Source organism: Harpia harpyja, chromosome 15, assembly GCF_026419915.1.
Source record: "Harpia harpyja isolate bHarHar1 chromosome 15, bHarHar1 primary haplotype, whole genome shotgun sequence".
Classification (NCBI taxonomy): domain Eukaryota; kingdom Metazoa; phylum Chordata; class Aves; order Accipitriformes; family Accipitridae; genus Harpia; species Harpia harpyja.
Window position 1 is genome coordinate 4,478,001 of NC_068954.1, and position 22,799 is coordinate 4,500,799.

A 22,799-nucleotide genomic window follows, 5' to 3' on the forward strand; every position below is an offset into this window, starting at 1 on the left:
TTTTGAAGCCCATCTGTCCAATTCTACCACACCCTAAAGAAATCCTGACACAAAATAGATAATGAGACAGTTTAGTAAACAGATTTAATAGATGTGGACATCAGCATTCAGCATTGCCTGAGCAGGAGCTGAGGTTGACATCATGTGAGCCAAATCCCCAGGTCCTCCCTGTTGTGTAATTTCTCCATGCCCTGTTTTCAGCATAGCAATCTTTGGTCACGTGCCGTTGCTTCTAATTCAGAGGCCTGGGCCAGAGACTTTCTGATAGAGCCTAAGTATTTTGTTCACTTAAACTGCTAGAGAACAATGATAAGTTCTAGAAACAAGTCTTGCTTGGACTTTGGTGTCTTTCGGTGCACTTGGCATCTTATCGGCAGGGAAAACCCAAAGATGGTTAAAACAAGACTATAAGTCTATAGGAACTGAGTGATGGTGAGGAATATATAACAAAGGGAAAAAAATCAGTGTAAAATTGGAGTTTATGAAACATAAACAAGAACCTAATTAATTTTATTGAAACAATAATTTTCAGGGAAACTGGGATCAGAAAATACAGTGATAGTTGGGAGATCAGAATTCTTGGGACACCTTTGATCCTGCAGGGTCTGTCATTACTTTCCTCTTCAATGTATGATCACAGTCCACTGTGAAATAATCAACAGAATCACTGGGAGATATGAGATGATTAAAGATCCGTAAAGGGTTGCAAGAACTCTCTCAGAGCCCTTGGACAGCCCAGAAGTAAAATGTGTGGGTCTATTCCCACAATAATTTCTTTGAGTGCTCCTGGCTCTTCAGTGTTGTTGGACCCAGGGAGACTTTCTGATTACTTCTTCTCTAGTAGTCCTAGCTCCTAGATAAGAAGCTTCTTGGTTTCACTTAAACTTTCAAAGTCTCTTCCTTGATGGTGATATTTGCAATAACATTTTAGAAACACCATTTATTTCTACCTCCTTTTGTTGCCATGCTGTAAAAAAAAAAAAGCTATTTTCCCAGTTTATAGAAAGAGAGCTTGAGGTTCAGAGAGATTAAGTGATTTGCTAAATGTCATTAGCACACCTGTGTCAGAATAAGAAAAGAAATGTTGAGCTTAATATCTCAGAGGGTTTTTTTGGTTCTCGGCTAGGATGGTTCCATTTATTTTAACCCATAAGTCAGCATTAAAACACAGATGATATGTGCAGAAAATGCCCTGTTCCACTGCTGCACAAAGCCCTCAGCTCCTGATAAGGCTGCAAAAAATGCTGAAGTTCGTTTTGCGCAAACTGATCCGTTGGACTCATCCTGAACTCCACTGTACTCAGCTGCTCTTTGCTGGTAGGTTATTTTTGCTTTTTGTAGTAGAATTCACCAAGTAATTATCCAGATAGGATTTCTCTTTTTAGTCTCAACTTGTCACATTCTTTTTTTGCATATCTCGTGATGGCTGCTTGTCAGTCATGTCACTCATTTGAGGAAAGAAGCCTAAGGTCATCATTAGCTCATGGCTTGATTGTCTGGAGATGAAACCCTGGACATTTCTTATGTCTCTTATCTTGCTTGTGGTAATAGCTATAATACATTCACTCTCCTTCTTCTCAGTACTCTTAAGAACCCCCATATTGACTTCCCAAAGGGTAAATCACTGTACTTCATGAAATAGCCATGTGTTAGTGATGATTAATGCTCAGCCTTATAACGACAATTAGGGCACAAGTGAGTTTCACCAATCAACTGTCTTTTCCAGCTTCACCAGTACCTCGATTGTGTGGCTCCCATCTTCTTTAGCTGTAAGCTGAGTTTCATCTTGCAGTCATATTGCATCCCCGCACAACTATTCAACTTGTATGAAGATGGAATGCTGTTGATGTATTGAGAGCAATTTTTCATCCCTGATCACAGAAAAAGTGGTTTGAAAAGTTCATTGCACCATCTGCATTCCCTTCAATTAACCTCTCAGCCTCTGTCTGTTTGGTTTTTACCCTTTCCAAGCCACTTGGTTGCTTTTAACTGATCGTAACATCTAGGGAAGAGATTCGGTTCACATGTTTAATACATCCGAATTTAGGTGTAACGTGGACATCAGCATGTGAGCTGGCTGTTTCAGTAGAGATATAGCCAATACAGTCAGTGGAGCCACTGCAGTCAGTAGGGCTGGCCAATACAGGTATCTAGAGCAAATTACAGTCTACACTGTATTGTCTGATCTTTGTTAGCTCAGACAGCCAGAGAACATGGAAACATCTGCATTATGAAACCTAAATATAGCTATATGAATCTCCCTGGAAACATGGTTCAGTTGCCTAACTATGAGGGTTTTGTATCACTTTGGGCACCCTCACGTGTCCCACCTGGCCTCCCGCTTCTGCTGAAAAAGCCACTGTTCTGTCTTTGATCACTGTCTTGTATCTGCCAACCTCACGTAGCGGATTTGGAGGGCACTAGGACTCTCAGATGGCATTAGGCATCTATATTTAGGCAGCTGAATCCCATCCTACATGTCTCACTTCTTATTCCTTGGACATTCATCTCTCACTTCTGGCTGCTGGTTCCTACTCCACAGCTGTTTGTCTCTCATCTCTTCTGTTTATTTGGCAGCACCACCTGTAAGAGGCAATCCATGTGATGTCTCCTTGTTCACAGGCTGCTTTTCAAGGCTTCTTTGCAGAGTGCGGTCTGAACACCTGAAGGAACACATAGGAAAGGAGAACCAACACTAGGTGACTATCCAGCTGTGTCTTGACCACGAATAAAGACTCTTCAGCCTTTCTGGTGACAATATACCACAGTTTTCAAAATAGCTAGGTAGCTAGAGTCCAAGAAGTTTCAGATTCAGGAAACACAAAGCTGATATTGGAGATGGTCACAGCAAGATACTTAGCAAAGTGTATTTGCCAATGGAAGGGAGGGGATCTTATCTCAGAGATTTCCTTGCTCTTATATACAACAGCTGTTGCAGCGTGTTGCGCTGTAAAGAAAGGAAAGGCTAGAAGGGAGGAAACACCCACTCTTCTAGGAAAGAATCGAATGGGTTTTGCTATGGAAAAAGAACAAAAACACAACAAAATACTGTCAGGAACAACATCTGGAATAAAACAGAAACATGAAAACAATGGAAAATGCTTTTGAAACCTAACAGCAAACTAGATCCAGGCTGCAGTCCAGCATAAGTGAAAATCTGGGTAGAAAAAACGCACCTCTCTCTCTGTTCTCCCTTTTAATTTTTTTTCCTATTTTCGCATAGTAGGGTTTTATCCTCTCCAGAGGTTAGACCTGAAGAAAGATTATGAATCAGCTGCAACCATAGTGCTAACAGATCCGTGTTGTAATCCAGGCAGCTGGACCTCACACTTCTTCAAGAAAGTATGTAATCAGTGGTGACTTTATTAGCAGCATAAGTTGTTTCTTATACATAGGATTATCATATATGTTTTTTTTTTTTTTTCACTGTGTAGTGCATGCGTTGTGGTGCCAGCAGTCCCTGGAAGAACATTAGCTTTAGATACCTCTTGCAGAAGGTCACACACCTGCAGTGAGGCCATTTGATGTGACATCTATCATCAGACAGACAGTGAAGGCACAAACTGACTGTGCAGTGACTGTGCAGAAAGCCCAGCTTGTAGGAAGTTGCATGGTTGCTGCGTACACACCAGCAGATTAACATGTGTCTGCACTGAAGAAATACCTGAGATATCCAGAGCGGACAAAACACTGCTCAGGAGCACTGCTCAGGATGGCAGATATGTGTCGTTTCTGGACAGATGAGCAAACCCTTCAAATTCCAGATAAACTTTCCAGTTGGAAGAACACAGGTTTGAGGAAGCCCTGCCTATTTTCTGCGTACACTCTCTTTAGTCCCTCTCGACCTTTTCTGCACATCTCACCAGACACTTCTGCCAGCTTCTGGTTCTAATTACCTTTTTTCTGGTTCTCTGCCAGCAGTACCTTATTATCTCACTTTATGATCAACCAGGTTGCTCATCAAATTGGTAAGCCTTCAGTTGTAGTAGGAGTATGAAGCGGGATCCATTTCTGCACATCTCATGCGGGATGGGGTAATTCAACAGTTTGACGTCATCTTATGTGGGATTTGTTCACCACAATAAAGTGGGGCAAGTAGCCTGAAGTTTACACATCCGAAGTTCAGAGACAGACACTTAAAGCCCAGATCCTTCATATATGTGTTGCAGAGATTACGATTCCAATATTTATGGCAAGTTGGTAGTTTACAAAACTATATATTATAAGAGCTGTGATTTCATATGCCAGTTGCTTCATAAGGTGATGAAAGTTATCCAGCCCTGGTGACTTGTGTGCATTAACTATTTTGAATTTTCCTATGAGTAAGTGGAGGTAGCTGCCGTTTCCATACCTTCATTTTCATGAGCCATTCTGTAGGGCTGTATTTAGACTAAGCCAAAGTGCATATCTCAGACCTTACTCAGCTTTTCCCTTTGTTTTCCTTTGTTCCCATCCATTCACAGAGACAGCACTACATTTTCAAGTCCTTGTCATCTTACATTTTGAACATTCTTCACTTTCTTTCCTAATTCTTCACTTCCAAATTCTTGCTGACTTTGCTGGCCCATCTCTTTAATTTTTTTTTCCCCATTTGTGTCAGCTTATCTGCTTGCTTTCAGTATCTTCACACTACTTGGGGTCATTGATAAATGTTTCATACCACAGGGCTTGCAAGACCAGACCTGTCTGAGTCAATGCCCCCATTCTAGTCAGTCAGCCTGTAAATTAATGTGTGCCATGTTCGTGTTGTACCAGTGTAGTTTGTTAATCAGAAAGTTTTGTGATACTAAGTCAAGTTCCTTGGAGAAGCCAATTATATCAAAGCTATTACCTTTATCAACTAAACCTGTAGTCTCATTAGAAGATGATAACAAGGAAGTTCCACAGGACCTTTTTTCTATAAAACCAGGTTGATTGGCATTAATTATATCATCCACCTTTAATGATTTATTAATTGTGTTCAGAGTTGGACATTCCATTTTTATTTACTTTTCCCCTAGAATCAGTGTCAAGTTGACAGGCCTGTAATTACCTGGGGCTCTTACTTTTATCTTTGTTTGAAATATTGGCACAATATTAGCTTTCTTCAAGTGCTCTGAGACGTTGTGAGTGATCCCAAACTTACTGAAAAGTCCGCCTTAATAGTCCAATGAGTTTTTGGGCCATCTCTTCTGTAGCACTTGCATTCAAGTTACTGAAATCCATTGATTTAAACCATGGAACTATTAATGGAAATAAGCAAGTATTAAGATTACTTTTGTTCTAAATATACTTAAAACAAGTCTAATTTTTCTACTCATAGGTATCTCCTGTGCTCTTTTGTGACATATACCATTTACAGTTTCCAGCCACTGAAGCATTTCTGCGAATATTATCTTCCCATTTTTTATTTCTTTTCTAAGGATTTAATATGGTGATGAGCTATTACAAATAGTTTTATTACAAATTCTTTGTTTCTCATTCTGATTAGATTTTTGGTTTGTGTGTTTGTTCTTTAACAAGGGTAACATTCTCTAACCTATTGTCATGATTTTCAGGATTAAAAATCACAAATTTTAGCTAAATGTAGATGTAATTCTTTTAAAGGAGCGATAACTTCCAGTTCCAGCCTTTAGAATTCACATTTCCAAGCATTTGTCTGTGATTGTTAAGCTGGAAGCCTACTTAAAAATGGTTTTAAAATTGAGCTGAGAATTGGATATATCACATATCTCTCTTAACTGACTTAACTAGAAGAAATAGTAAATGCTTTGTAACCAGGAGTAAAATAATAACACCAATAATAACACCAACAGTAATTCATAATGATAATTAATAATAATCCCCCCCTTTAAGTGATCTTGATTAGGAAATGGTAATTGTGAATAACATTGTAAGATCAATATAAAGGTCTCCAAACATTTTTGTTGAGTCTTTCTTTGGTCTTCAGTGTAGCTAATAACTTTATCCCAGGGGGTAAGGTTGACCTGAGGATTGGGAAAGGTATGTTCAGGCTGAGTATTTTAAATCACAACTTGCTGTGAGGGTGAAGCAGGAAAACAATCACTCTGCATACAAAAAGAGACACAAATGTCTACGTAACTCTTCTGCTGCCCTAGGTGGATATTTGTTTAACCTAGTGCATTGGTGGTGAAAGCCCTTATCACTAGTTCTGCTTTGTGAAAGTAGCATTTGATTACAGCCCGATTCCTGGTTTACTTCTGTTCAAACTGCAGTTATGGAAGTTTAAACAAGAAAGTCAAAGATGGTTTGGAAGGACGACGGACACTGTGAGATTGAATTCCCTCCATGTCCCCAGAGAAGATATGAGCTCACTGGTGTGAGATATATTAGATGGGGAGCATGCAAGTCTTGTACTGTTTGTCTTTTACCCATTTAAAAGCTGTACAGAGAATTTAAATATCCACAGATGTCAGTCAGATACTGGTAGGGAACAATGAATTTATTTATTGATTTCACTTAATTAAAAAATGCTCTTAAAGAGGAATGTTTCTTTAGGATATGAGATCGGCTCTCTTTTCCAAACTAGTAATTTTTAAATATTAAAAGAACATGACAGGCCAGCTAATTTTGTACAGATATGTATATATTTTTTAGTTCTACATCTGCTGCAGTTTTCTGTTGCATAATTGATTTAATCTCTAATTTTAAAGGAACGCTGAACTCTTTTACTGGACTCCGTGTACATTTCTCCAGGGCAAAAACTGTCCTACTTTTTCCTCCTTAGTCTGTTTAGTGCTGGGCCATTTTCTTCTGAAACTGTAAACTACCCTTGGTGAAATAAATGAAGTCACAGTTGGAATACAGTTTACTGTACAGACATATCACCACAAGATAAGAGCACCATCTCACACACCAAAACTTCTTGTGCATTTTCTTTTCCCCTACTTTTTTCCCTCAGTCCTTCCATTGGTCTGAAAGACCATTTTACCCAACCTGGCTGCAAAACTCATGATTACCTGGGAACTGATGAAATTCTAAAGGAGCAGAAAGGCAAAAATGGACTGAGGAGGGAAATGGTAGTTCAGCCATTTAGACCTTAAAATTTGGATTCATGCACCCCAGTTCCCCCCCCAGTTTCAGCATTACAAAAGCCATTGATACTTCTGTGATGGGTTGTTGCTGTTTTGTCTTTATTGCAGGTTCTTTTCAACATCCCCTAGAAAGGGATTTAAAGCTGCTGGTCCTTCTTCGGGCATCTGAAGGGATTTACTGTGATCGTCTGGAGGGAATAAATGCCCCCCCAGGGAGTATTGGTATGAAACATGAGTTCACCTTTTCATAGGAAACCAATCTTAAGCAATAGCCAAATCTACCCTGTTGAGCCTGTTACTATGTCATATAAGAAAATAATGTAACAAAGGTACACACATTTTTTGAGTTAAAACTTTTAACGTTCACCAGGTCCTGGATTTTCTGTGGAGATTTTGTTTAGGCAAAATTTGGCAGAAGCAAGCAACTAGGTGCCAAATCCTGAGGTCTTTATATGGGAAACTGGAGAGGACTTAAGAGTACTTACACATATGTACAAGGTTTGTGTTGGTTTTAGATTTGAGATTTGTAAAAGGTAGTTGTCAAAGTTGAAGATATTAAAACTAAGATGACCTTCTTGAGTGGAGAGAAATGCACATTGCCAGAGGGTATCTGATGTCAGTTATCTTTGGTCTCTCTTAGGATGAAACAAATTGCCCTCAAGTTTCCAGGCTAGGATGATGAGCTTAAACTCATATCACTATTTTTAAATGCCTGACTTAAGTGAGATGAATTACATCCAAGAGCTACTGGATGGATACACGCATTTAAATATTTCCAAGCATTTGGACCCATAGAAATATTGACAAAAGAATGTTTATGTTAATTTTTACATGTCCTCATATAATTATGGTTAAAGAAATAAATTAACTTTTTTGTTTTCCATATTTTAAAATATGTTTTAAACAATACTTGAGTATTGCAAGACTTTGTTCATTGCTGAACTTTTGTAAAGACAGTAGAAATTCGAACTGCTATTAAGAAAAATTGCCTGGATCAAGACTTGTAGAATATTAAAGAAATTCAGAGAAAAAACAAATGAACAAACTAACAAAAGCCCCAATTTGTTTCTGATAGTGACATTGAGAAACTATTGCACACATTGATCAAGCAATGACAAATTTCTAGCAAATAGCTAAGTGGAATGTTTGGAAGGCAAGACAGAAAGCTAATTGACAGAGGAAATGGATTCTGTGGGGGTTTTAAGCCTAAATTACTTAGGAGTTGAAGTATAACAAGAGCTAGCAATTTGACTTCCTGTAATTTTAGGGGCTAGAAACAAAGATAGATGCGTTGCAGCGGTTTAGCACACTATCATGGATCAGATGAGACTTCACAACTGTTCATGCTATCCTCTTAAACCACAGCAAATGCAAGATCAGGGAAGTTATTTTGAATGTCTGCCTTGGTGGGATAATCAGGGTTGCATTACCAATGCTTGCAGCAGGCTTCTTTTGGGCTATGGTGACACAGTATGTCATAGAGAAAGTTGTCCATGGAGGAGATTAGCCCAAGCAGTAAAATGGGTTTACTAAATACCTGAAGCATAAGTCCTCTGAAGCAATGTGTCACTATTAGAGATGCAGAACAATTGTCGAACTGACTCAGATTTCAGATCAGGTCAGCAAATTGAAACAAAACATTTCAGTGCAGGAAATCGGAAATTTTTTCATGCTTCAAATATAATCGTGGAACATGTCATCTATATGAAAAGTTTCTATATTTTGGCTTTTTGCCCTGGTTTTGGATCCTTTTTCCAGAAAAAAATAGTGAATTTTTTACAGATCAGAAATATAAATAATAGCTGAGTAATTTTCTGTATCTTTCATTCCTGTAGTTTTCACTTAATTTGTTTACTTAGGTAGATTTTTTTTTTTTTAAGGTAGATACATTTGTCTGCAATTCCAGTTTGAGTTAATGAGATTTCTGTGGTACAATCCCCTTTCTTGCCTTTGCACGTGATGGTCATTTTACTTTATTATGATTTATTTCTAGTTCCCTTTGTATTTCAAGTGAAGGCTATGTGTTGTTCTTACACTTTTCATAAAATATAAAAACATGCTTTAATAAATATAAAGATTTCCACGTATTAATTATTGGTTCAGTTCTCAAGTGTCTCTTTCCCCTAACCTTCGAACTCCTGCTTCTGTTTTTTTCCAGGGGTTTATGGACAGGTGCAAATTTATAGCGCTTATCCTAAGACATCTTGGACACATCTGGGAACTAACATTGCTCCTGGCAATGAAAGGTGGTGTTTTGCCCAAATATGCTTCCAAATACTAAGTTTTGGCTTCCATTCCAATGACTTGTATTAATGGTCCTATGAGTTGTATTATTCTTTTCCTTTGTGATAGGCTCTGTTTAAACTATGTTTAGGTAGGAAAAGAACAACTATGTTACATCTTGCAAGAAAATTATACTATTTTTAGATTAATTTTAATTCGAAAGAGGAATGAAGCTGAGATTTGCTTCTTTCCTCCTGTCCTTCCTTCTTTGCTTGCTTCTGCCCTTCTGTCCTTCTTCCTTCCTTCCTTTCCTTCCTCTATCTCTCCCTCTGCCTTTCTCTTTCTTTATAGAAGGAAGAGATGTACTTGAAAGTGTCTGATATCTTGGTGATTAGGATGTTCATTTTGGTTTAAGAGACCTACTTTAAAATCTCATCTCTGAATTAAGCAAAACTGGGATATGAACCATGTTCTTCAACATCTTAGATCAGTCCTTTACCAAGTGGTTTCTGGAGTGAACACCTTAATTTCTCCTATTAGAGTCAATCTTTTTTGTATATGTAATTAATGTCAATTGGCTCAAAGGGTACAAAGCTACCTGTATAGCCTGAAGAGTAAGGTGTCTGTCTGGGATGTGAGCCTTCCAAGGTATAGACACATTTTCACTTAACCTTGGCAAAAATAGCTTTGAAATGCTATCTTCTCTTTCCTCGATGCTACCCATCCATAAGCTTTTACAGCCCCTGCAGGTGGGCTCACCTTCATCATCACTTACTTGTGAATTCAGTCTGAAGGCTTAGTCAAAACCTAAGGCAGGTTAAGTGGAATTGCCACAAATGCCTGTTAAATGAATAGCTGTCTATGGCCTGAAGTTCAAATCTTTCCTCTGAACCAGAGAACATGTCTGCATATAAAGATCTCCCATTTATGTGCACTGACCTTAGTTGGGGTGGGCTGGGCACCTACCTAGCTCTCTCTGGAGCTCTCATTCTTGATTCTGTTACACAAAACTTTTATTGACTTTGCTGTAATTCTTCCAAGTGCTTCATTTTAAACTGAAATATGTGTATTCGAAAAAAAAATTCTATCAGTCAAGCCTAACAAAAACTCATTGGTAGAGTTCCCATCTGGGTAGAGGGAAGGAATTATTTGGAAACTCATTGCAAAGATGGGCAATGGAAGCACAAAGACCTCACAAGTAGGATTTGTCTGTTGTTAGCTCTCACACAGCTGAGTCTCTAGTGTAGATTAATTGTTTAGGATTGCTGTGTAGTCAGTGCAGAGACTAGATACTTCCAGATGCTGATTCAAACCATGCAATATTAGAATCACCCTCTGGAAATTCTTCTCTTTCCCTGATTAGGATGGGAGTTCAGAGTAAGCAGATTCTTGACTGAAGCATGCCAGTTGAATATTTGGATGAAATGGATTCAGGCTAGTATTGGTCTGCTGCCCAGATGTTTTAGATGAAATATCATGAGGTGCTAAGATACAAGTTTTTGGAATTCATTCATGCACCCTAAATATGGCACAAAGAGTTGTTTCCATTGTTAGAAGAAAAGAAAAAAAAAAAGCTATTTATCATGAAAAGTCTACTAATAGCCAGCCAAGAGTTAATGTGGTTAGATAGAGGAAATAGGCAAGTCAGGGCTAGAATATGAAAGCTGAAGCAAGTGCCTTTTTTACTGACTGAGAGAAGCTGCTCTATATATTTTTCAACATGAATCAGCACATGAATTAGGGAAGGACTTAGGCTTTCAAAAAGAAGGGAAAAAAAAGAAAGTACTTACAGTGAAAACCTAAATTAGTATTTCAATAGATTAGCATCTTAGATGGTGTCTCTTACCATGTTTTCTTTTGCTTACTGATTCCTTTTATTAGTCTTCTTTGAAATGCAAGAGTCGAAAGAGTTACGATTGGGTCTACAAGATGTAAATTATTATTGGAGCGTATGCCTGGGACTGGACTTAAGATTCAACTTCTAGTATGGGTTGCATGTGAACTGTCAAAAATTCCAAATACACGCCACAGTTATTCTTACTCTGTGTGGTTTTGCTTCCTCTTTTCCAATGTGTTTATCCTTGAACAATACATAGTTCTCAGTCGCACTAACACTTTCCTGCCATTTCAGACGATATACAGTGCTTCCTCTAAGCAAAAAAAGAAATCAAAGTTTTGGTAGACATCTCTACTGAATGTTCACAGGTGCTGAAAACTGGAAGTACTCATCTTGAGCCTACTCATCTTTGAAAAAAACTGTGAGAAGAGACACTAGGAAAATCTGGCAACATAGCTTACTAGTAACATCGCTTTAGGACTTTCCTTTCTCTCTGCACCTCTGTCACTCTTGACTGCATGATAAGGCATACTCTGAATTCATTCAGTGGTCTGTTTTCTCAACAATTACCTGAGGAGTACAGAACATCACCTGGCCAGCACCAGTCACCCTGTAATAGGACAAGGTGTTTATCAAATATATGTAAACACTGGTCATTATCCATTTTGCTTTCACTAAATGCTTTTCTTTTCTCCATGTGAAGCTAAAAAACCCCTGAGCTACAAATATAACTAATAAATGTAATAAAGAAGGATCTTCAGTTCAAGATTAAAACAGTGTCTGTGTAATGTATAAAAAGGTACCTAAGCTCCCATTAGAGTCAGCAGAGTTCTAGGTGCTGGAGCCTAGAGGGCAATTCAACTACCAAGGGCAGGATTCAGGAACCTAAACATAGGTTTTGGGCTGACCTGAGGTTCCTTGGGGCTCATAGGAAATGCCTTTGAGTCCCTTCCATGGCTTCCACCTGTGTCTCCAGGAACGCTCCATGACCAAGTTCTATCATATCTACCAGCTGATGTCTTAGATATCCTGGAACATCTCAGATAGCAAGAGGTGCTCTTGTTTAGGGAATCAAATCCTGCTCTGTGTGCCCAATTCAGAGAGCTGTATTGCCTTCTACTCACTACCGACTGTACCGATCAGCTATAGAAGAAGCTTAAATGCCAAGTGCACGCACACACACAACCCTACACATGGACACCTACATTTTGTTGTCTTAAGTCCAAAGCTGACTTTCAGCTCTGTAGGATACTCCTGGCACCAAAAATGGTCTGACACGTCTTTGGTAACTTACTTGAGCCCTGCAACTCTGTACTGGAACTGTATACCTTGTTAATCAACGGTGTGAAATAGACATTTCAGGATTAATTTCCTCCCACATATTTTAGACATCTGTTTTTGCAGAAAGCCCTAAAGGGGCTTTTCCTAGAGCATAGCCTGTGGATTCTTTCTGAGATCTGCCTAGGCAAAACTGTTGTTCATTTTTTAGGAAATCTGTGAGCATAACTTTCATAAATGTAATGACATTAACTTAATATCTTGCATTACAGGATTTTTGTGGAGGACGAAGTAGACTGGAATCATGGTGGAGATATTGTGATCAGCTCTTCCTCCTATGAAGCCCACGAAGCTGAAGTAGTTACACTTAAAGAAGTCAATGGTCATAGCATAAGAATTCATGAACGCCTTCTGCATAGGCATATTGGTAAGGAATCTGTGTTTCCATTTGAGAGAGTTTTCTTCTGAAGCATTAACTTTCCATTTTGTATCTCATCAAGATCAATTCTACTTTATTGAGGTATCTTCATTTCTTTCTCCATATGCTTTTTTCTTGCTGTTTTGATACTGAGAATGTGATGTTAAAAACTGTACAGAATAGTTGATTCTAACACGAATTTCTGGGAGTAGAATTAATTCAGTGCTGAATACTTTTGGAAAACTTCCTGGTGTTCCATGTTTTAAATACAACTGGTTAACAGAGAGAGAAAATAACTGAAGTTTTAAAGGAAAAAAAAAAAAAGCAGATTTTTTTTAGGCCATTTGCACAATTTCTGTGGTGTGTCAAAAACTGAAAAACTAAAAAAATACCTTTTTTTTTTTCAAATTTCAAAATCATTAGATTCATGGAGCTTCAAGTGCAAAAGTTTATCAATTCCATGGCATGAAACTAACGTATTTGTAATCTAATATGTAAATAAACATAAAATCTGTATAGAGCTCTATTTCCTGTGTAGATTACATAATATCTGTATCTAAGTGGAAAAAGAGATGCACTGTTGATAATTCATTTAATTTCATTTCAGCCTATAAAGTAAATTTATTATCATCTATTTAACAAAAATAAAAGAATTTGATTAGCAGGTCAAATTCTGAAGATCCAAACCCAGGATTTTTCCTGTGCATAGCAATATCTTTTTAATTTAGTCTTTATTCAAGCTAGTAGGCACAGAATTTAGTATGATGGATAAAAAGGTTCAGAAATCTTGTGTGTTTTAAATGGCTATACCTGTGCTAGTAAACAAAGCTTCACTTGGAACTAAGCCCTGTTCTGCAGTTATCTGTAGTGTTAATTGATAGTAGCCTCTATGACACAGTTCTGTATGGCAATTGTATTTTTAAAAAAAAACAAAACAGTTCAAAGGATAGCACATCTAGGCCCCATTTCCAGTAGTTTATGCATGGCCTTTCTTTTTTTCAAGGGAAAGAAGAAACCTGCCCATCAGTCTTGGGGCCAGAGAATGGTTCTTAACCTATTTTCTTAGCTAAAGTAGATATAACAGGTGTATCCTGGGATGAAATGATCGCATACACATTGAGTACTGCAGCAGTTGTTAGATATAGCTGAAAAAAATGAACTGATGGGAGAATTAAGAGCTATGTAAATACCGGGATTCACCTGGGCCAATGTAGGTATCTACACTAAATGTTCACACATGAGCTAGTCACTCTCAGCTCCCTTGATAATCAGAGCAGAAAACCACATACTGCTCACTTGTATTTCATCTCCCTCTAAAGCAGATGTATAAAAGAGATAACAAATTGCACTTAAGAATTGAGTGCTTTTGCTCTCCTTGTACATAAAAATGGTTTGGATAACTAAATCATATATGTAGATATCTAAAGTCACCTGAGATTAATTCCAAGCTAGAAATCTGCATAAACTCTCTCATAAGTCTCGTTTAGAAAGACTTTGTTTAGAAAACACACATAACCAAGTCACTATAGCAAATTGTTTTTTAGCGTCGTCATTGGTGTGATCCTAATGAGAATTCATGGAGATCAACTCTGCAGTGTACTGAAGAATAACTCCAGCACATACAGCTTAGAAAAAAATGAAGTGTTAATCTGTTCATTGATTTGGCATCTGCACACCGCAGGGAAAAGGTTTAGCACCTTCTTTTTCTAAAAATGAAAAATGCTGGTAAAATATAAGCGCATGGTGAATATTTGATGGGCAGATGGCCTTTCTGTTTTTGTGTTGATGCATGTAGATTGTGCTGGAGGAAAAACACACCTGAATGTCAGTGCAGATTCTGCAGAGCAGCTGTGCATAAGCTGTCAGGCTTTATGTCCCTCAAAACACTGGTTTATAGGTATGATAGACACTTATCACATTTTCTTTCTTGAAACTCCTCAGGGCATTCCCATGACACAGAAGATGGTAGACGCATCCCTTTGGCTGCAGAGGTTGGACTCCTAACACGGAACGTACAGATCAAGTCTGATGTGGCTTGTGCTGGGAGGATGCTGGTGGGACGTTTTACAGACGGCAGTGGGACAGAGTTTGAAGGTAGTTGAGATTCACCTGTCCTCATCGACCACACCAGTTCTGACCAAGAAAGTACAGTCTAACAACAGACGTATCCATTTGCATGTGCTATGCAATTCTGAGCAAACTGTGACTGTGTGACACGTATGAAACCCGAGTACTAATAATATTTCATAAATAGTGGAATATGTTTTAAGAGGGGCTGTTCTGTGGTTAGTTGAGTTTTACTATAACTTTATATATGTTTATGAACAAATACCCATTACTGGCAATACACTGACAAAGATTGCCTGCTATTATATGCCTGAGTGCTGTTTAAATTGTTGTCATTCTCACCAGTTCTTAGGTAATTTTGTAAGCTTTTATTTCTCTATAATTATCTCATTGCAGGTGTCCTTCAACTCTTAAATATTGAATTTTTGAACTTTGGGCCTCCTCAGCTTTCTGCCATTGAATTCAGGAATATATCCCAAGGGTCCTCGGTGGTGTCATCCAGCATTAATGGTAGCTGCGGAGTTGGCATTAAAGCAGTCATGAGCAACTGGATCTTGTTGCATGATAACACAGTGTACAACACGGTTGGACCTGGCATTGATTTGGAAGGGCAAAATCATTCTCTCATTGGGAACCTTGTTATTCTGAGCAGGCAACCAGAAGGCTTATTAAATTGGGTTGCTGGCATCAAGGTGAACCTTGCCATTGGTGTCTCCCTCTGTGGCAATGCTGTGGCAGGATCTGAGCGAATTGGCTTCCATATCAGGGGCCAAGAGTGTTTGCTAGATGGAGATTATTGCAGTGAAAACGTGGCCCATTCAAGTCTCCATGGTATTCACCTCTACCGGGGAGATGGATTTCAGACCTGCACTAGAATCACAGGTTTTCTATCCTATAAAAATTACGACTATGGTGTCATGTTCCACCTTGGAAGCAGCGTCATCATGGACAATGTGGTGCTGGTAGACAACACTGTGGGGCTGATGCCAGTAGTGTACTGTCTCTACGCCAAGCAATGCCACATGGGGAAAAGATTCATAGAACTTAGAAACTCCGTCATTGTCGCAACAAGCTCAACTTTTGACTGCATCAGAGACAGGATCAAGCCTCACTCAGCTGATCTAACAGCCAAGGATCGACCACCATACTACCCCTTAAGAGGCCGTGTTGGGATTTTATGGCCTACGTTTACTACGGTTCCCAGCCAAAGGCCAGATAACCCATGGCACAAAACTGGGCATTGTCCAAAAGTCCTGGGACTCATGAAGCTGAAAGGTTGGTCTTCCACGTCCACTGGCCAGACTGTTCTGTCACTCTTTTTCTCAACTAATTACATTTTTCCAATTGAAGTTGCAGCCTTTCACACCCACAAATGGACGTGGTAGGGAAATCCGAGCCTCAGTGGAATTAATAACAGCATTCTTCTTCAGTTCGATACAGTTCAATAAAAAAAAATATTATTTGGCATTTTTCACTTCCTGAATCTACTGCAGTATAATTCTGTCATGTGCTAATGTATATATTTTACCTCAAACATGCCTGCCTTCTGTGCTATCTATTTTTCCACTCGATTCATCTCTCTGATCTACAGTTACCTCTAGCTAAATAAAGATACCAAGTTGGAGAAGTGAATAGCACACTTTGTATCGAATTTGCGTAGAACATAATGACTACAGCTGCACAGAAACAGCTACGGCTTTTATTGTTATAAGGGATTGCACAAGAGGGATAAAAGTCAGTTATATATCCTGTATCTTTGGTTCAAATGAATTTTACAGTCCCCAGAGTAATATTTGCATATAGCAGAACCTAGATAGCTGGTTGCTGTGGTGGCATCTAAATACCTCACAGTTTTTCATGTCTCTATCCCTCACTACTACCTACTTTTGTAAGAAAATACTTTATCCTCTTTTTACTGAAGAATAATAGAGACAGAGAAAAACAAATAGACTTGCACAGGGTCTCACAGAAAACTTGTGGCAAAACATGGGTTTCGTAGCTGCACAAGAGTTCAGTGCCAGAGCCAAGCACGTGTCACCAGCCCCAGCTCATCTTATACTAACATCTGGCAAGTGGATAAACCATCCAAGGCAGGTTGTCACCGAACTGGTTCTTACTGTTTCAGATGAAAATTTATTAATCACTCTTGCTTTTGTTTCTTTCTCACTTAGTATTTCCTTTGATTTAATTTCCTGTGGGCATGACTTGGTTTGTGTCAACTTAAGATATGACTTGGCTATGGAATATTCTAAAGCCAACTGAATATCTATGATCAATGTAATTAGTCTGATTTAAAAATTATTTGTACATATATATATATACACACACACACATATGGGAGCAACTTAACATGGAAAATGTCATAGAACAGAGTCTGTCTCTTTCTGATTCTGGCACTCCTCTAACCACTTTTCCTCGCTTGATCTTCTCTTAATCCCTGGCAGAAGTCACCTTTACTGGTTTTACAAAGAGCTGCTACAGTGAAGACAGGGATGTCTGCATCATGTCAAATGCTGACCATTTAGGCATCATGCCTCTTATCACAGCGGAGACGTCAAGGATGTTACATGTCAATGAGAATGACAAGTTCTACTTTCATCCAACAAGGTAACATGCTTCATTTTGAACTATCTTTTTCAATGGTTTGTGCAAAAAAAAGCACCTACAGTTCTAGGACTCTCCTCACCTCTGTTTGTATCAGCTGTCTTATTGTATTGTCTTACAAAGAGTTTAAGCAATTAGTTTAGACTGGATGTCTAGCTGCAGAGCAGTCCCATTCTTTGTCTCTGTCTCTGCTCTTGTACTGCTTCTGTCTGGCAAAAATGAACAAGCTCAGACATCAAACACCCACAGGAAAACTCGAATCCAGAAAAAAAAGAAGAGAACCCCCCCTGCCCCAACTTAGTTTAGGGCATTTTTCTTTTTTAATTTGAGGTTCAGATTCCATCAAGGTGCATCTCCAGACCAATCCTCTTGGATTTCCCTTTTTACTGACGTTTGTATAGCAAACCAAGCCTCACATATCCCATTTCTTAAAACTCCATCTCTGGAGCATCTCTGATTTCTCAGCCTCAGGCTTCCGAAAATGTCAGAACCTCCAGCAAAAAAACCCTCAGACAGGGAATGTCCTTCTGGTCAGGGAAGTGGAGCTTGATTTTTGCCTGTAAGATCACATTAGAAATGTTGATCAGTACCAGGTAGGCTGTGAGATGTCAAATGATTGCCAGAACTGCTCCTGCCCAGGGAGAATATCATCTGCGTGTGGAGGTACATGGAGGAGAGAGGGGAGAGCTTCATCTGTAACCTTAAGTCACTGCTGGTTGCAGCGTTTTAAACATACCACATCCAGTGGAGACCACGTGCCTATTTATTTATTACAACCAGTGAACACAATACAGAGGCTATGTCAGGAAAGCCTTGAAGTAGCAAAAAAATCCAGCATGGACTCCACTTGCCAGTCAAAAATAATTGGAGGTGTCCCACACTGCTATGTTTAGAGCCCCTCCAGCCCTCTGCCAGAGTTTTTATTTTATTCTACATTTTTGCTTTTTGCTCTGGGCATTAGTTTGTGTGTAGATTTCTGACACCTGTCCAGCTTGTCAGCTCCCATTACGTTTCACTCTTGTATCCATCCCACAATATTATGCTATTAGTAAGCTGCTGAATACGCAGTCCACTGCAAGAGCTGGTGATTTTCAAACATGATGAATGCACATGGATTACCGAATGCTTTCTTAGTAGTCTGGTAAACCTCTGAGGGTGATTTCATCTCTCAGTGCTCCTCATGCATTATCTGCATGCATATATTTAATCCACCTTTGCAACTGCTGAGCTTGATCCAAGCTGTGGCTGCATTGTTCCGCTTCAGCATCCTGAAGGGGTATCTTGATGGATATGTCCTGTCAAAGAGAAGGTGAGCATTGCCTTAGAGCAAGATGAGAAAATAGAAACATCAGGGAATATAGCAAGACCATGAAGTACTTTGCTTGTCCCACTGGTAGACCTAACCAGCTGAATTGCTGGATCTTTTGAGAGATGTTCAAGAATTGTACTAGCTGTCAGGATCAGAGGAGCTATCTTTGTTCTCCAGCTCTTTTGAGCTGTGTTGATTGGGGGCGTTGGCTCATTTGTTTCTCTGCTTTTACTGTAAATCTCTGCATATATCAATAATTGTGTTTTTCTAACCTGAGCCCAAGAAATTCTAAGTTTTCTTCAAGACTTAATGTGTATCCCTGTAGCAATCTGAAGATGTTTCCATGGACTTTGCTGGATTATAAGTCATTGTATCTCATTGTATTTTGTAACAGGAGTGATATGGCCAGTTGGCTAGTTCCTTTAAGCTGTGTTAAACCTTTAGTCAAAATGCAGTTAAAAGCATTTGAGATCCTCAACATGTGACTCAGCTCACTACACTTTAGTGATCCAAAAATTAAGCATGTAATCTAAAGAAGACACTAAACTCATTCTGTAGTTAATAGAGACCCTTCTCTCAGAAATGATTCATCATCTCAACTGTCCGATATATGTCTCAGGTGAGGTCAGTTCTCCTCCAACAAACCTGTCCTGTTGCAGGTACCTCCCTCGTGGAAGCCAGACTTTAATGATCTACATAGAAATTTATAAGCTTTTCTGGCTGTTTCAAGCCACTAAATTTACAATTTCCTCCTGAGAGTATACTGATTATAAAATTGGATAAACTTATTTGAAAATTAGATGTAGTTTGCCAAGATACATTATCATGCCATCCAAAAAGAGATTTGTTCTAGTTTGGACTAACACTCTGAAACTCTCTTACCTTATGAGTCTTATTTTCAAAGTATGGTTTAATTGTGTTCTTAAGATCTGAACCTGTCATTAGAAAGAGAGAAATAGCTATTCATTGTCTGGGAGACAGTACTGGTTGAGTAATCGCTTACTACTAAATATGTGTGATTGGGTGATGAAACCCTGGCTCAGGCATAGCTTTGAGGTGAGATCCATGTACATTTCTCTTTAAGCCCATCAAACCACCAAAATGACATTGAATATCCAAACCCATTTTTTTATTAGAACATAAACTAGGACAATAATCTTTTCAGACACAATTCAAAACACCTGGGCATGAAAGAAAAACAACAGCAAATAAACCAGGTTTACAAACACATTAATCCTTACGCACTGTGTCCTGTTAGAATGAGTTTTCTCTTTCAAGTTTGCTTCTGCTCTGGAAATGTTAAGTGGCTCCTCTGACAAACTTCTCTCAAACTTCCTAGCAGAAGTCTCTTTATTTTGCTTCTTCTGGTTATGTTCGTACTAGTAAATTAAGTAGAACCAAGGAACTGGCCATCAGGATTTGAGTTTTAGCACTGTTCGACTCTGAGCATGGTCATTGGCTTGGCTTTGGCATGAGCCAGCTAGCATTGACCCAATCACTGCCATAGTTTGGGAGCTGGTCAAGGACTTTTCCAAACTGATAGTTTGGATGTGACCATCCTGTTTTGAATGCTATGGCAATTTAACTCTACAGACAGGGACAGACTGTACCAGTGGATCTGGGAAAAGGATGGGTTCTGAAACTGGTTAACTTGGATAGATGGACCCTCTGTGGCCCTACTGTAAATATTCTCCTTGCTTGTTCCAGGACACTCTAAGCCTTTATTTAAGATGTGTGTTCCCTGCTGGCTCCCTCTCTCATACTTGCTACCATTGCACCTTGCTTCATGCTTTCTTCTGTATAAGCTTAGCTGCTCGTGGGAAGGTGCAATATTCTGCCCTTTCAGAGGGCTCCCCCGTTCCTGAGTACAGAGGTGAGAACAAGACAAACAGGTACTGCTGGGCAGCCAATGCTTTTTAACAAAATACTGTGTACAACACACACCAATCTGTAAGCAAAAAATAAACAATCCATCACCTGGTGGATGTGAAGAGCAATGCCTGTGCTGTATCAGCACTGCATACTGAAGCAGAGATATTCCTGGTCACTTAGTGTGATAGCAGCCAATACACATTTCCCCTTCACTCAGCAACTACAGGTTTCATCTGCCATAGGTCAAAAATTAATGGCATATGGATATTGATGGTTGCATCACTGCAGTTCCTCAAATCAGGAAAGCCAAGAGGGAACCAGAGGTACTCAAACTGCAACTGTATAGCTGGCTCTAAGGACCATGATGGTCCGCACCATCAACTCCAGGGAAGAGGAGATTTGGGAACAGAAGTTATACTGGAAATAAGATGATTTTCTCTGTCCAAATCCAGCCAACTTTTGAAGAGAAAGGGTGTTGATTTGTTTTTTTTGTCAGTTTCAATACAAACATGCCAAAATACAAATATTGCTACAGAATTTCTTTGCAGAGTATACCTCAACTAATATGCTTAGGTTTCATTCATTTTGACTTACTTTCCATTTTTTTCTTTTCTTGGGCACGTGAGTTCACCTAGTAAAACACCAAGATGTTGCATGTATGTGCAGAAGTGTGTTACCAGAGTAAATAAATTACAAACAACAGCACAGTATTTTTCCTTTGCTCTCTTCTTCATAATAACATTACCTCTCCTACCTGTCAGTATACAGACCTCTGAAGACACCATGTTCCCTGAAAAGAGATGCAAAAGCTCGAGGAAAGCCCTTTTCAAGGATTTGGATGGAGGTGTCCTGGACCTAGAACCGCCTGTTTCTGTTTTCCCAAAGTCAGAATTTGAATGGACGCAGTTCTACTTGCAAGCTGGTAAGTGCCTGTGCCGTCTGGAGTGCCTGCAAAGTCGTGCATACCTTTGACCCATGAGATGTGATTTTACCCCAGGCTTTCACCGAGACCTACAACTGAGGTCGAGATGGTGGTGATCCCAGATTGTGTGATGCCTTTCCAGGATGGATGTAGTGAATTACAGTGTAGAAGTCTGGGAGGCCTCGTTGCACAGTCCTGTGTCCACCAGTGTCTCTTTGCCTTCTTGCAGAATCACGTCACCTGGCATCCTTAGCCCCTTTAGGGTTTAATTCATTCATTTTAAGACCAGAACAGAACTTACCTGCCCTTTGCAAAGTCCTCTGAGAGCATTAAGAGAGACAGGCCATGTAAATGCTACATAAGTGCAAAATAATAACAATTGGCCCAGCGAGCATTTTCATCCATATCCCACTGAGGAGATAATCAAGCTGAAAACCCACTCCAGAAGTTTAAAGACCCCTCTCTCTGGTTTAAAAAGGCCCATTCTGCTCGGTAACCACTTTCTGAAGGTTCACACAGCAAGGCTCCGTTCTCATCCTGATTAAAACTCTGCTCTCTGATTCCAAATAAACTCTTTAAATACAATTAACGTTTCCTGCGCCTGCTGCTGATGGCGGCCATTTTGCTGAAAAGGCGCATCATTTGTGACTCCAGCGGTATGGGAGACTGATGGAAGGGACTGTAATTAATCCTGTTTTCCATCCCACTCTAAAACTGATTAAACACGAGAACTTTAATCTTTAAACAAAATGTCTAATGTGTACCCAGTAAAGGCTTTTCCTCTAAGGATCCTGCTCTAACTGGCTGCTTACAGGGCTGATTAATGTGTTGTCTAGATGCAAACACACTGTTTTTTACTCTACCTTTTCTGCCCTGATTATGAATCACATGCAAGTGCTAATACCCTAGCAGTATTACCACTTAGTACCTGCATATTAATGCATACATACTTTTGCATACAGAACCTGGATTTTATTTAGATTTTTAGCACACCCTGGCACGCAGTCATAGGCATGCCGGGAATCCCCACCATCTAAAGTGCACTAACAGTGCAACCTGCACTCCACAGGGTTTATCTGCTTGTGTAATGGAGGCAACAGCATATGGTAAATGCTGCCTGCCTCTGAGGCTGTAACAAAATTGCTGTGTTTTCTTCTTGCTGCCCAAATATGAATGGGGAATTTTTTTTCCACCCTCCCTTCACAACTGTGTGTTAAATTCCTCTGTATTTCTCA

At 39.3% G+C, this 22,799-nt stretch overlaps 1 protein-coding gene across 1 annotated transcript in view; it reads left to right on the forward strand.

Moving 5' to 3' along the window:
• The window catches only part of PKHD1 (PKHD1 ciliary IPT domain containing fibrocystin/polyductin), a 263,656-nt gene that overhangs the window by 170,723 nt on the left and 70,134 nt on the right, over positions 1–22,799 (forward strand). Inside the window, exons 52-58 of the mRNA XM_052810279.1 lie at positions 7,143–7,256; positions 9,193–9,280; positions 12,645–12,799; positions 14,732–14,884; positions 15,254–16,132; positions 17,302–17,464; positions 21,404–21,564. Of these exons, the coding sequence (XP_052666239.1) occupies positions 7,143–7,256; positions 9,193–9,280; positions 12,645–12,799; positions 14,732–14,884; positions 15,254–16,132; positions 17,302–17,464; positions 21,404–21,564 (1,713 nt within the window). The remainder of the gene's footprint in view (positions 1–7,142; positions 7,257–9,192; positions 9,281–12,644; positions 12,800–14,731; positions 14,885–15,253; positions 16,133–17,301; positions 17,465–21,403; positions 21,565–22,799) is intronic.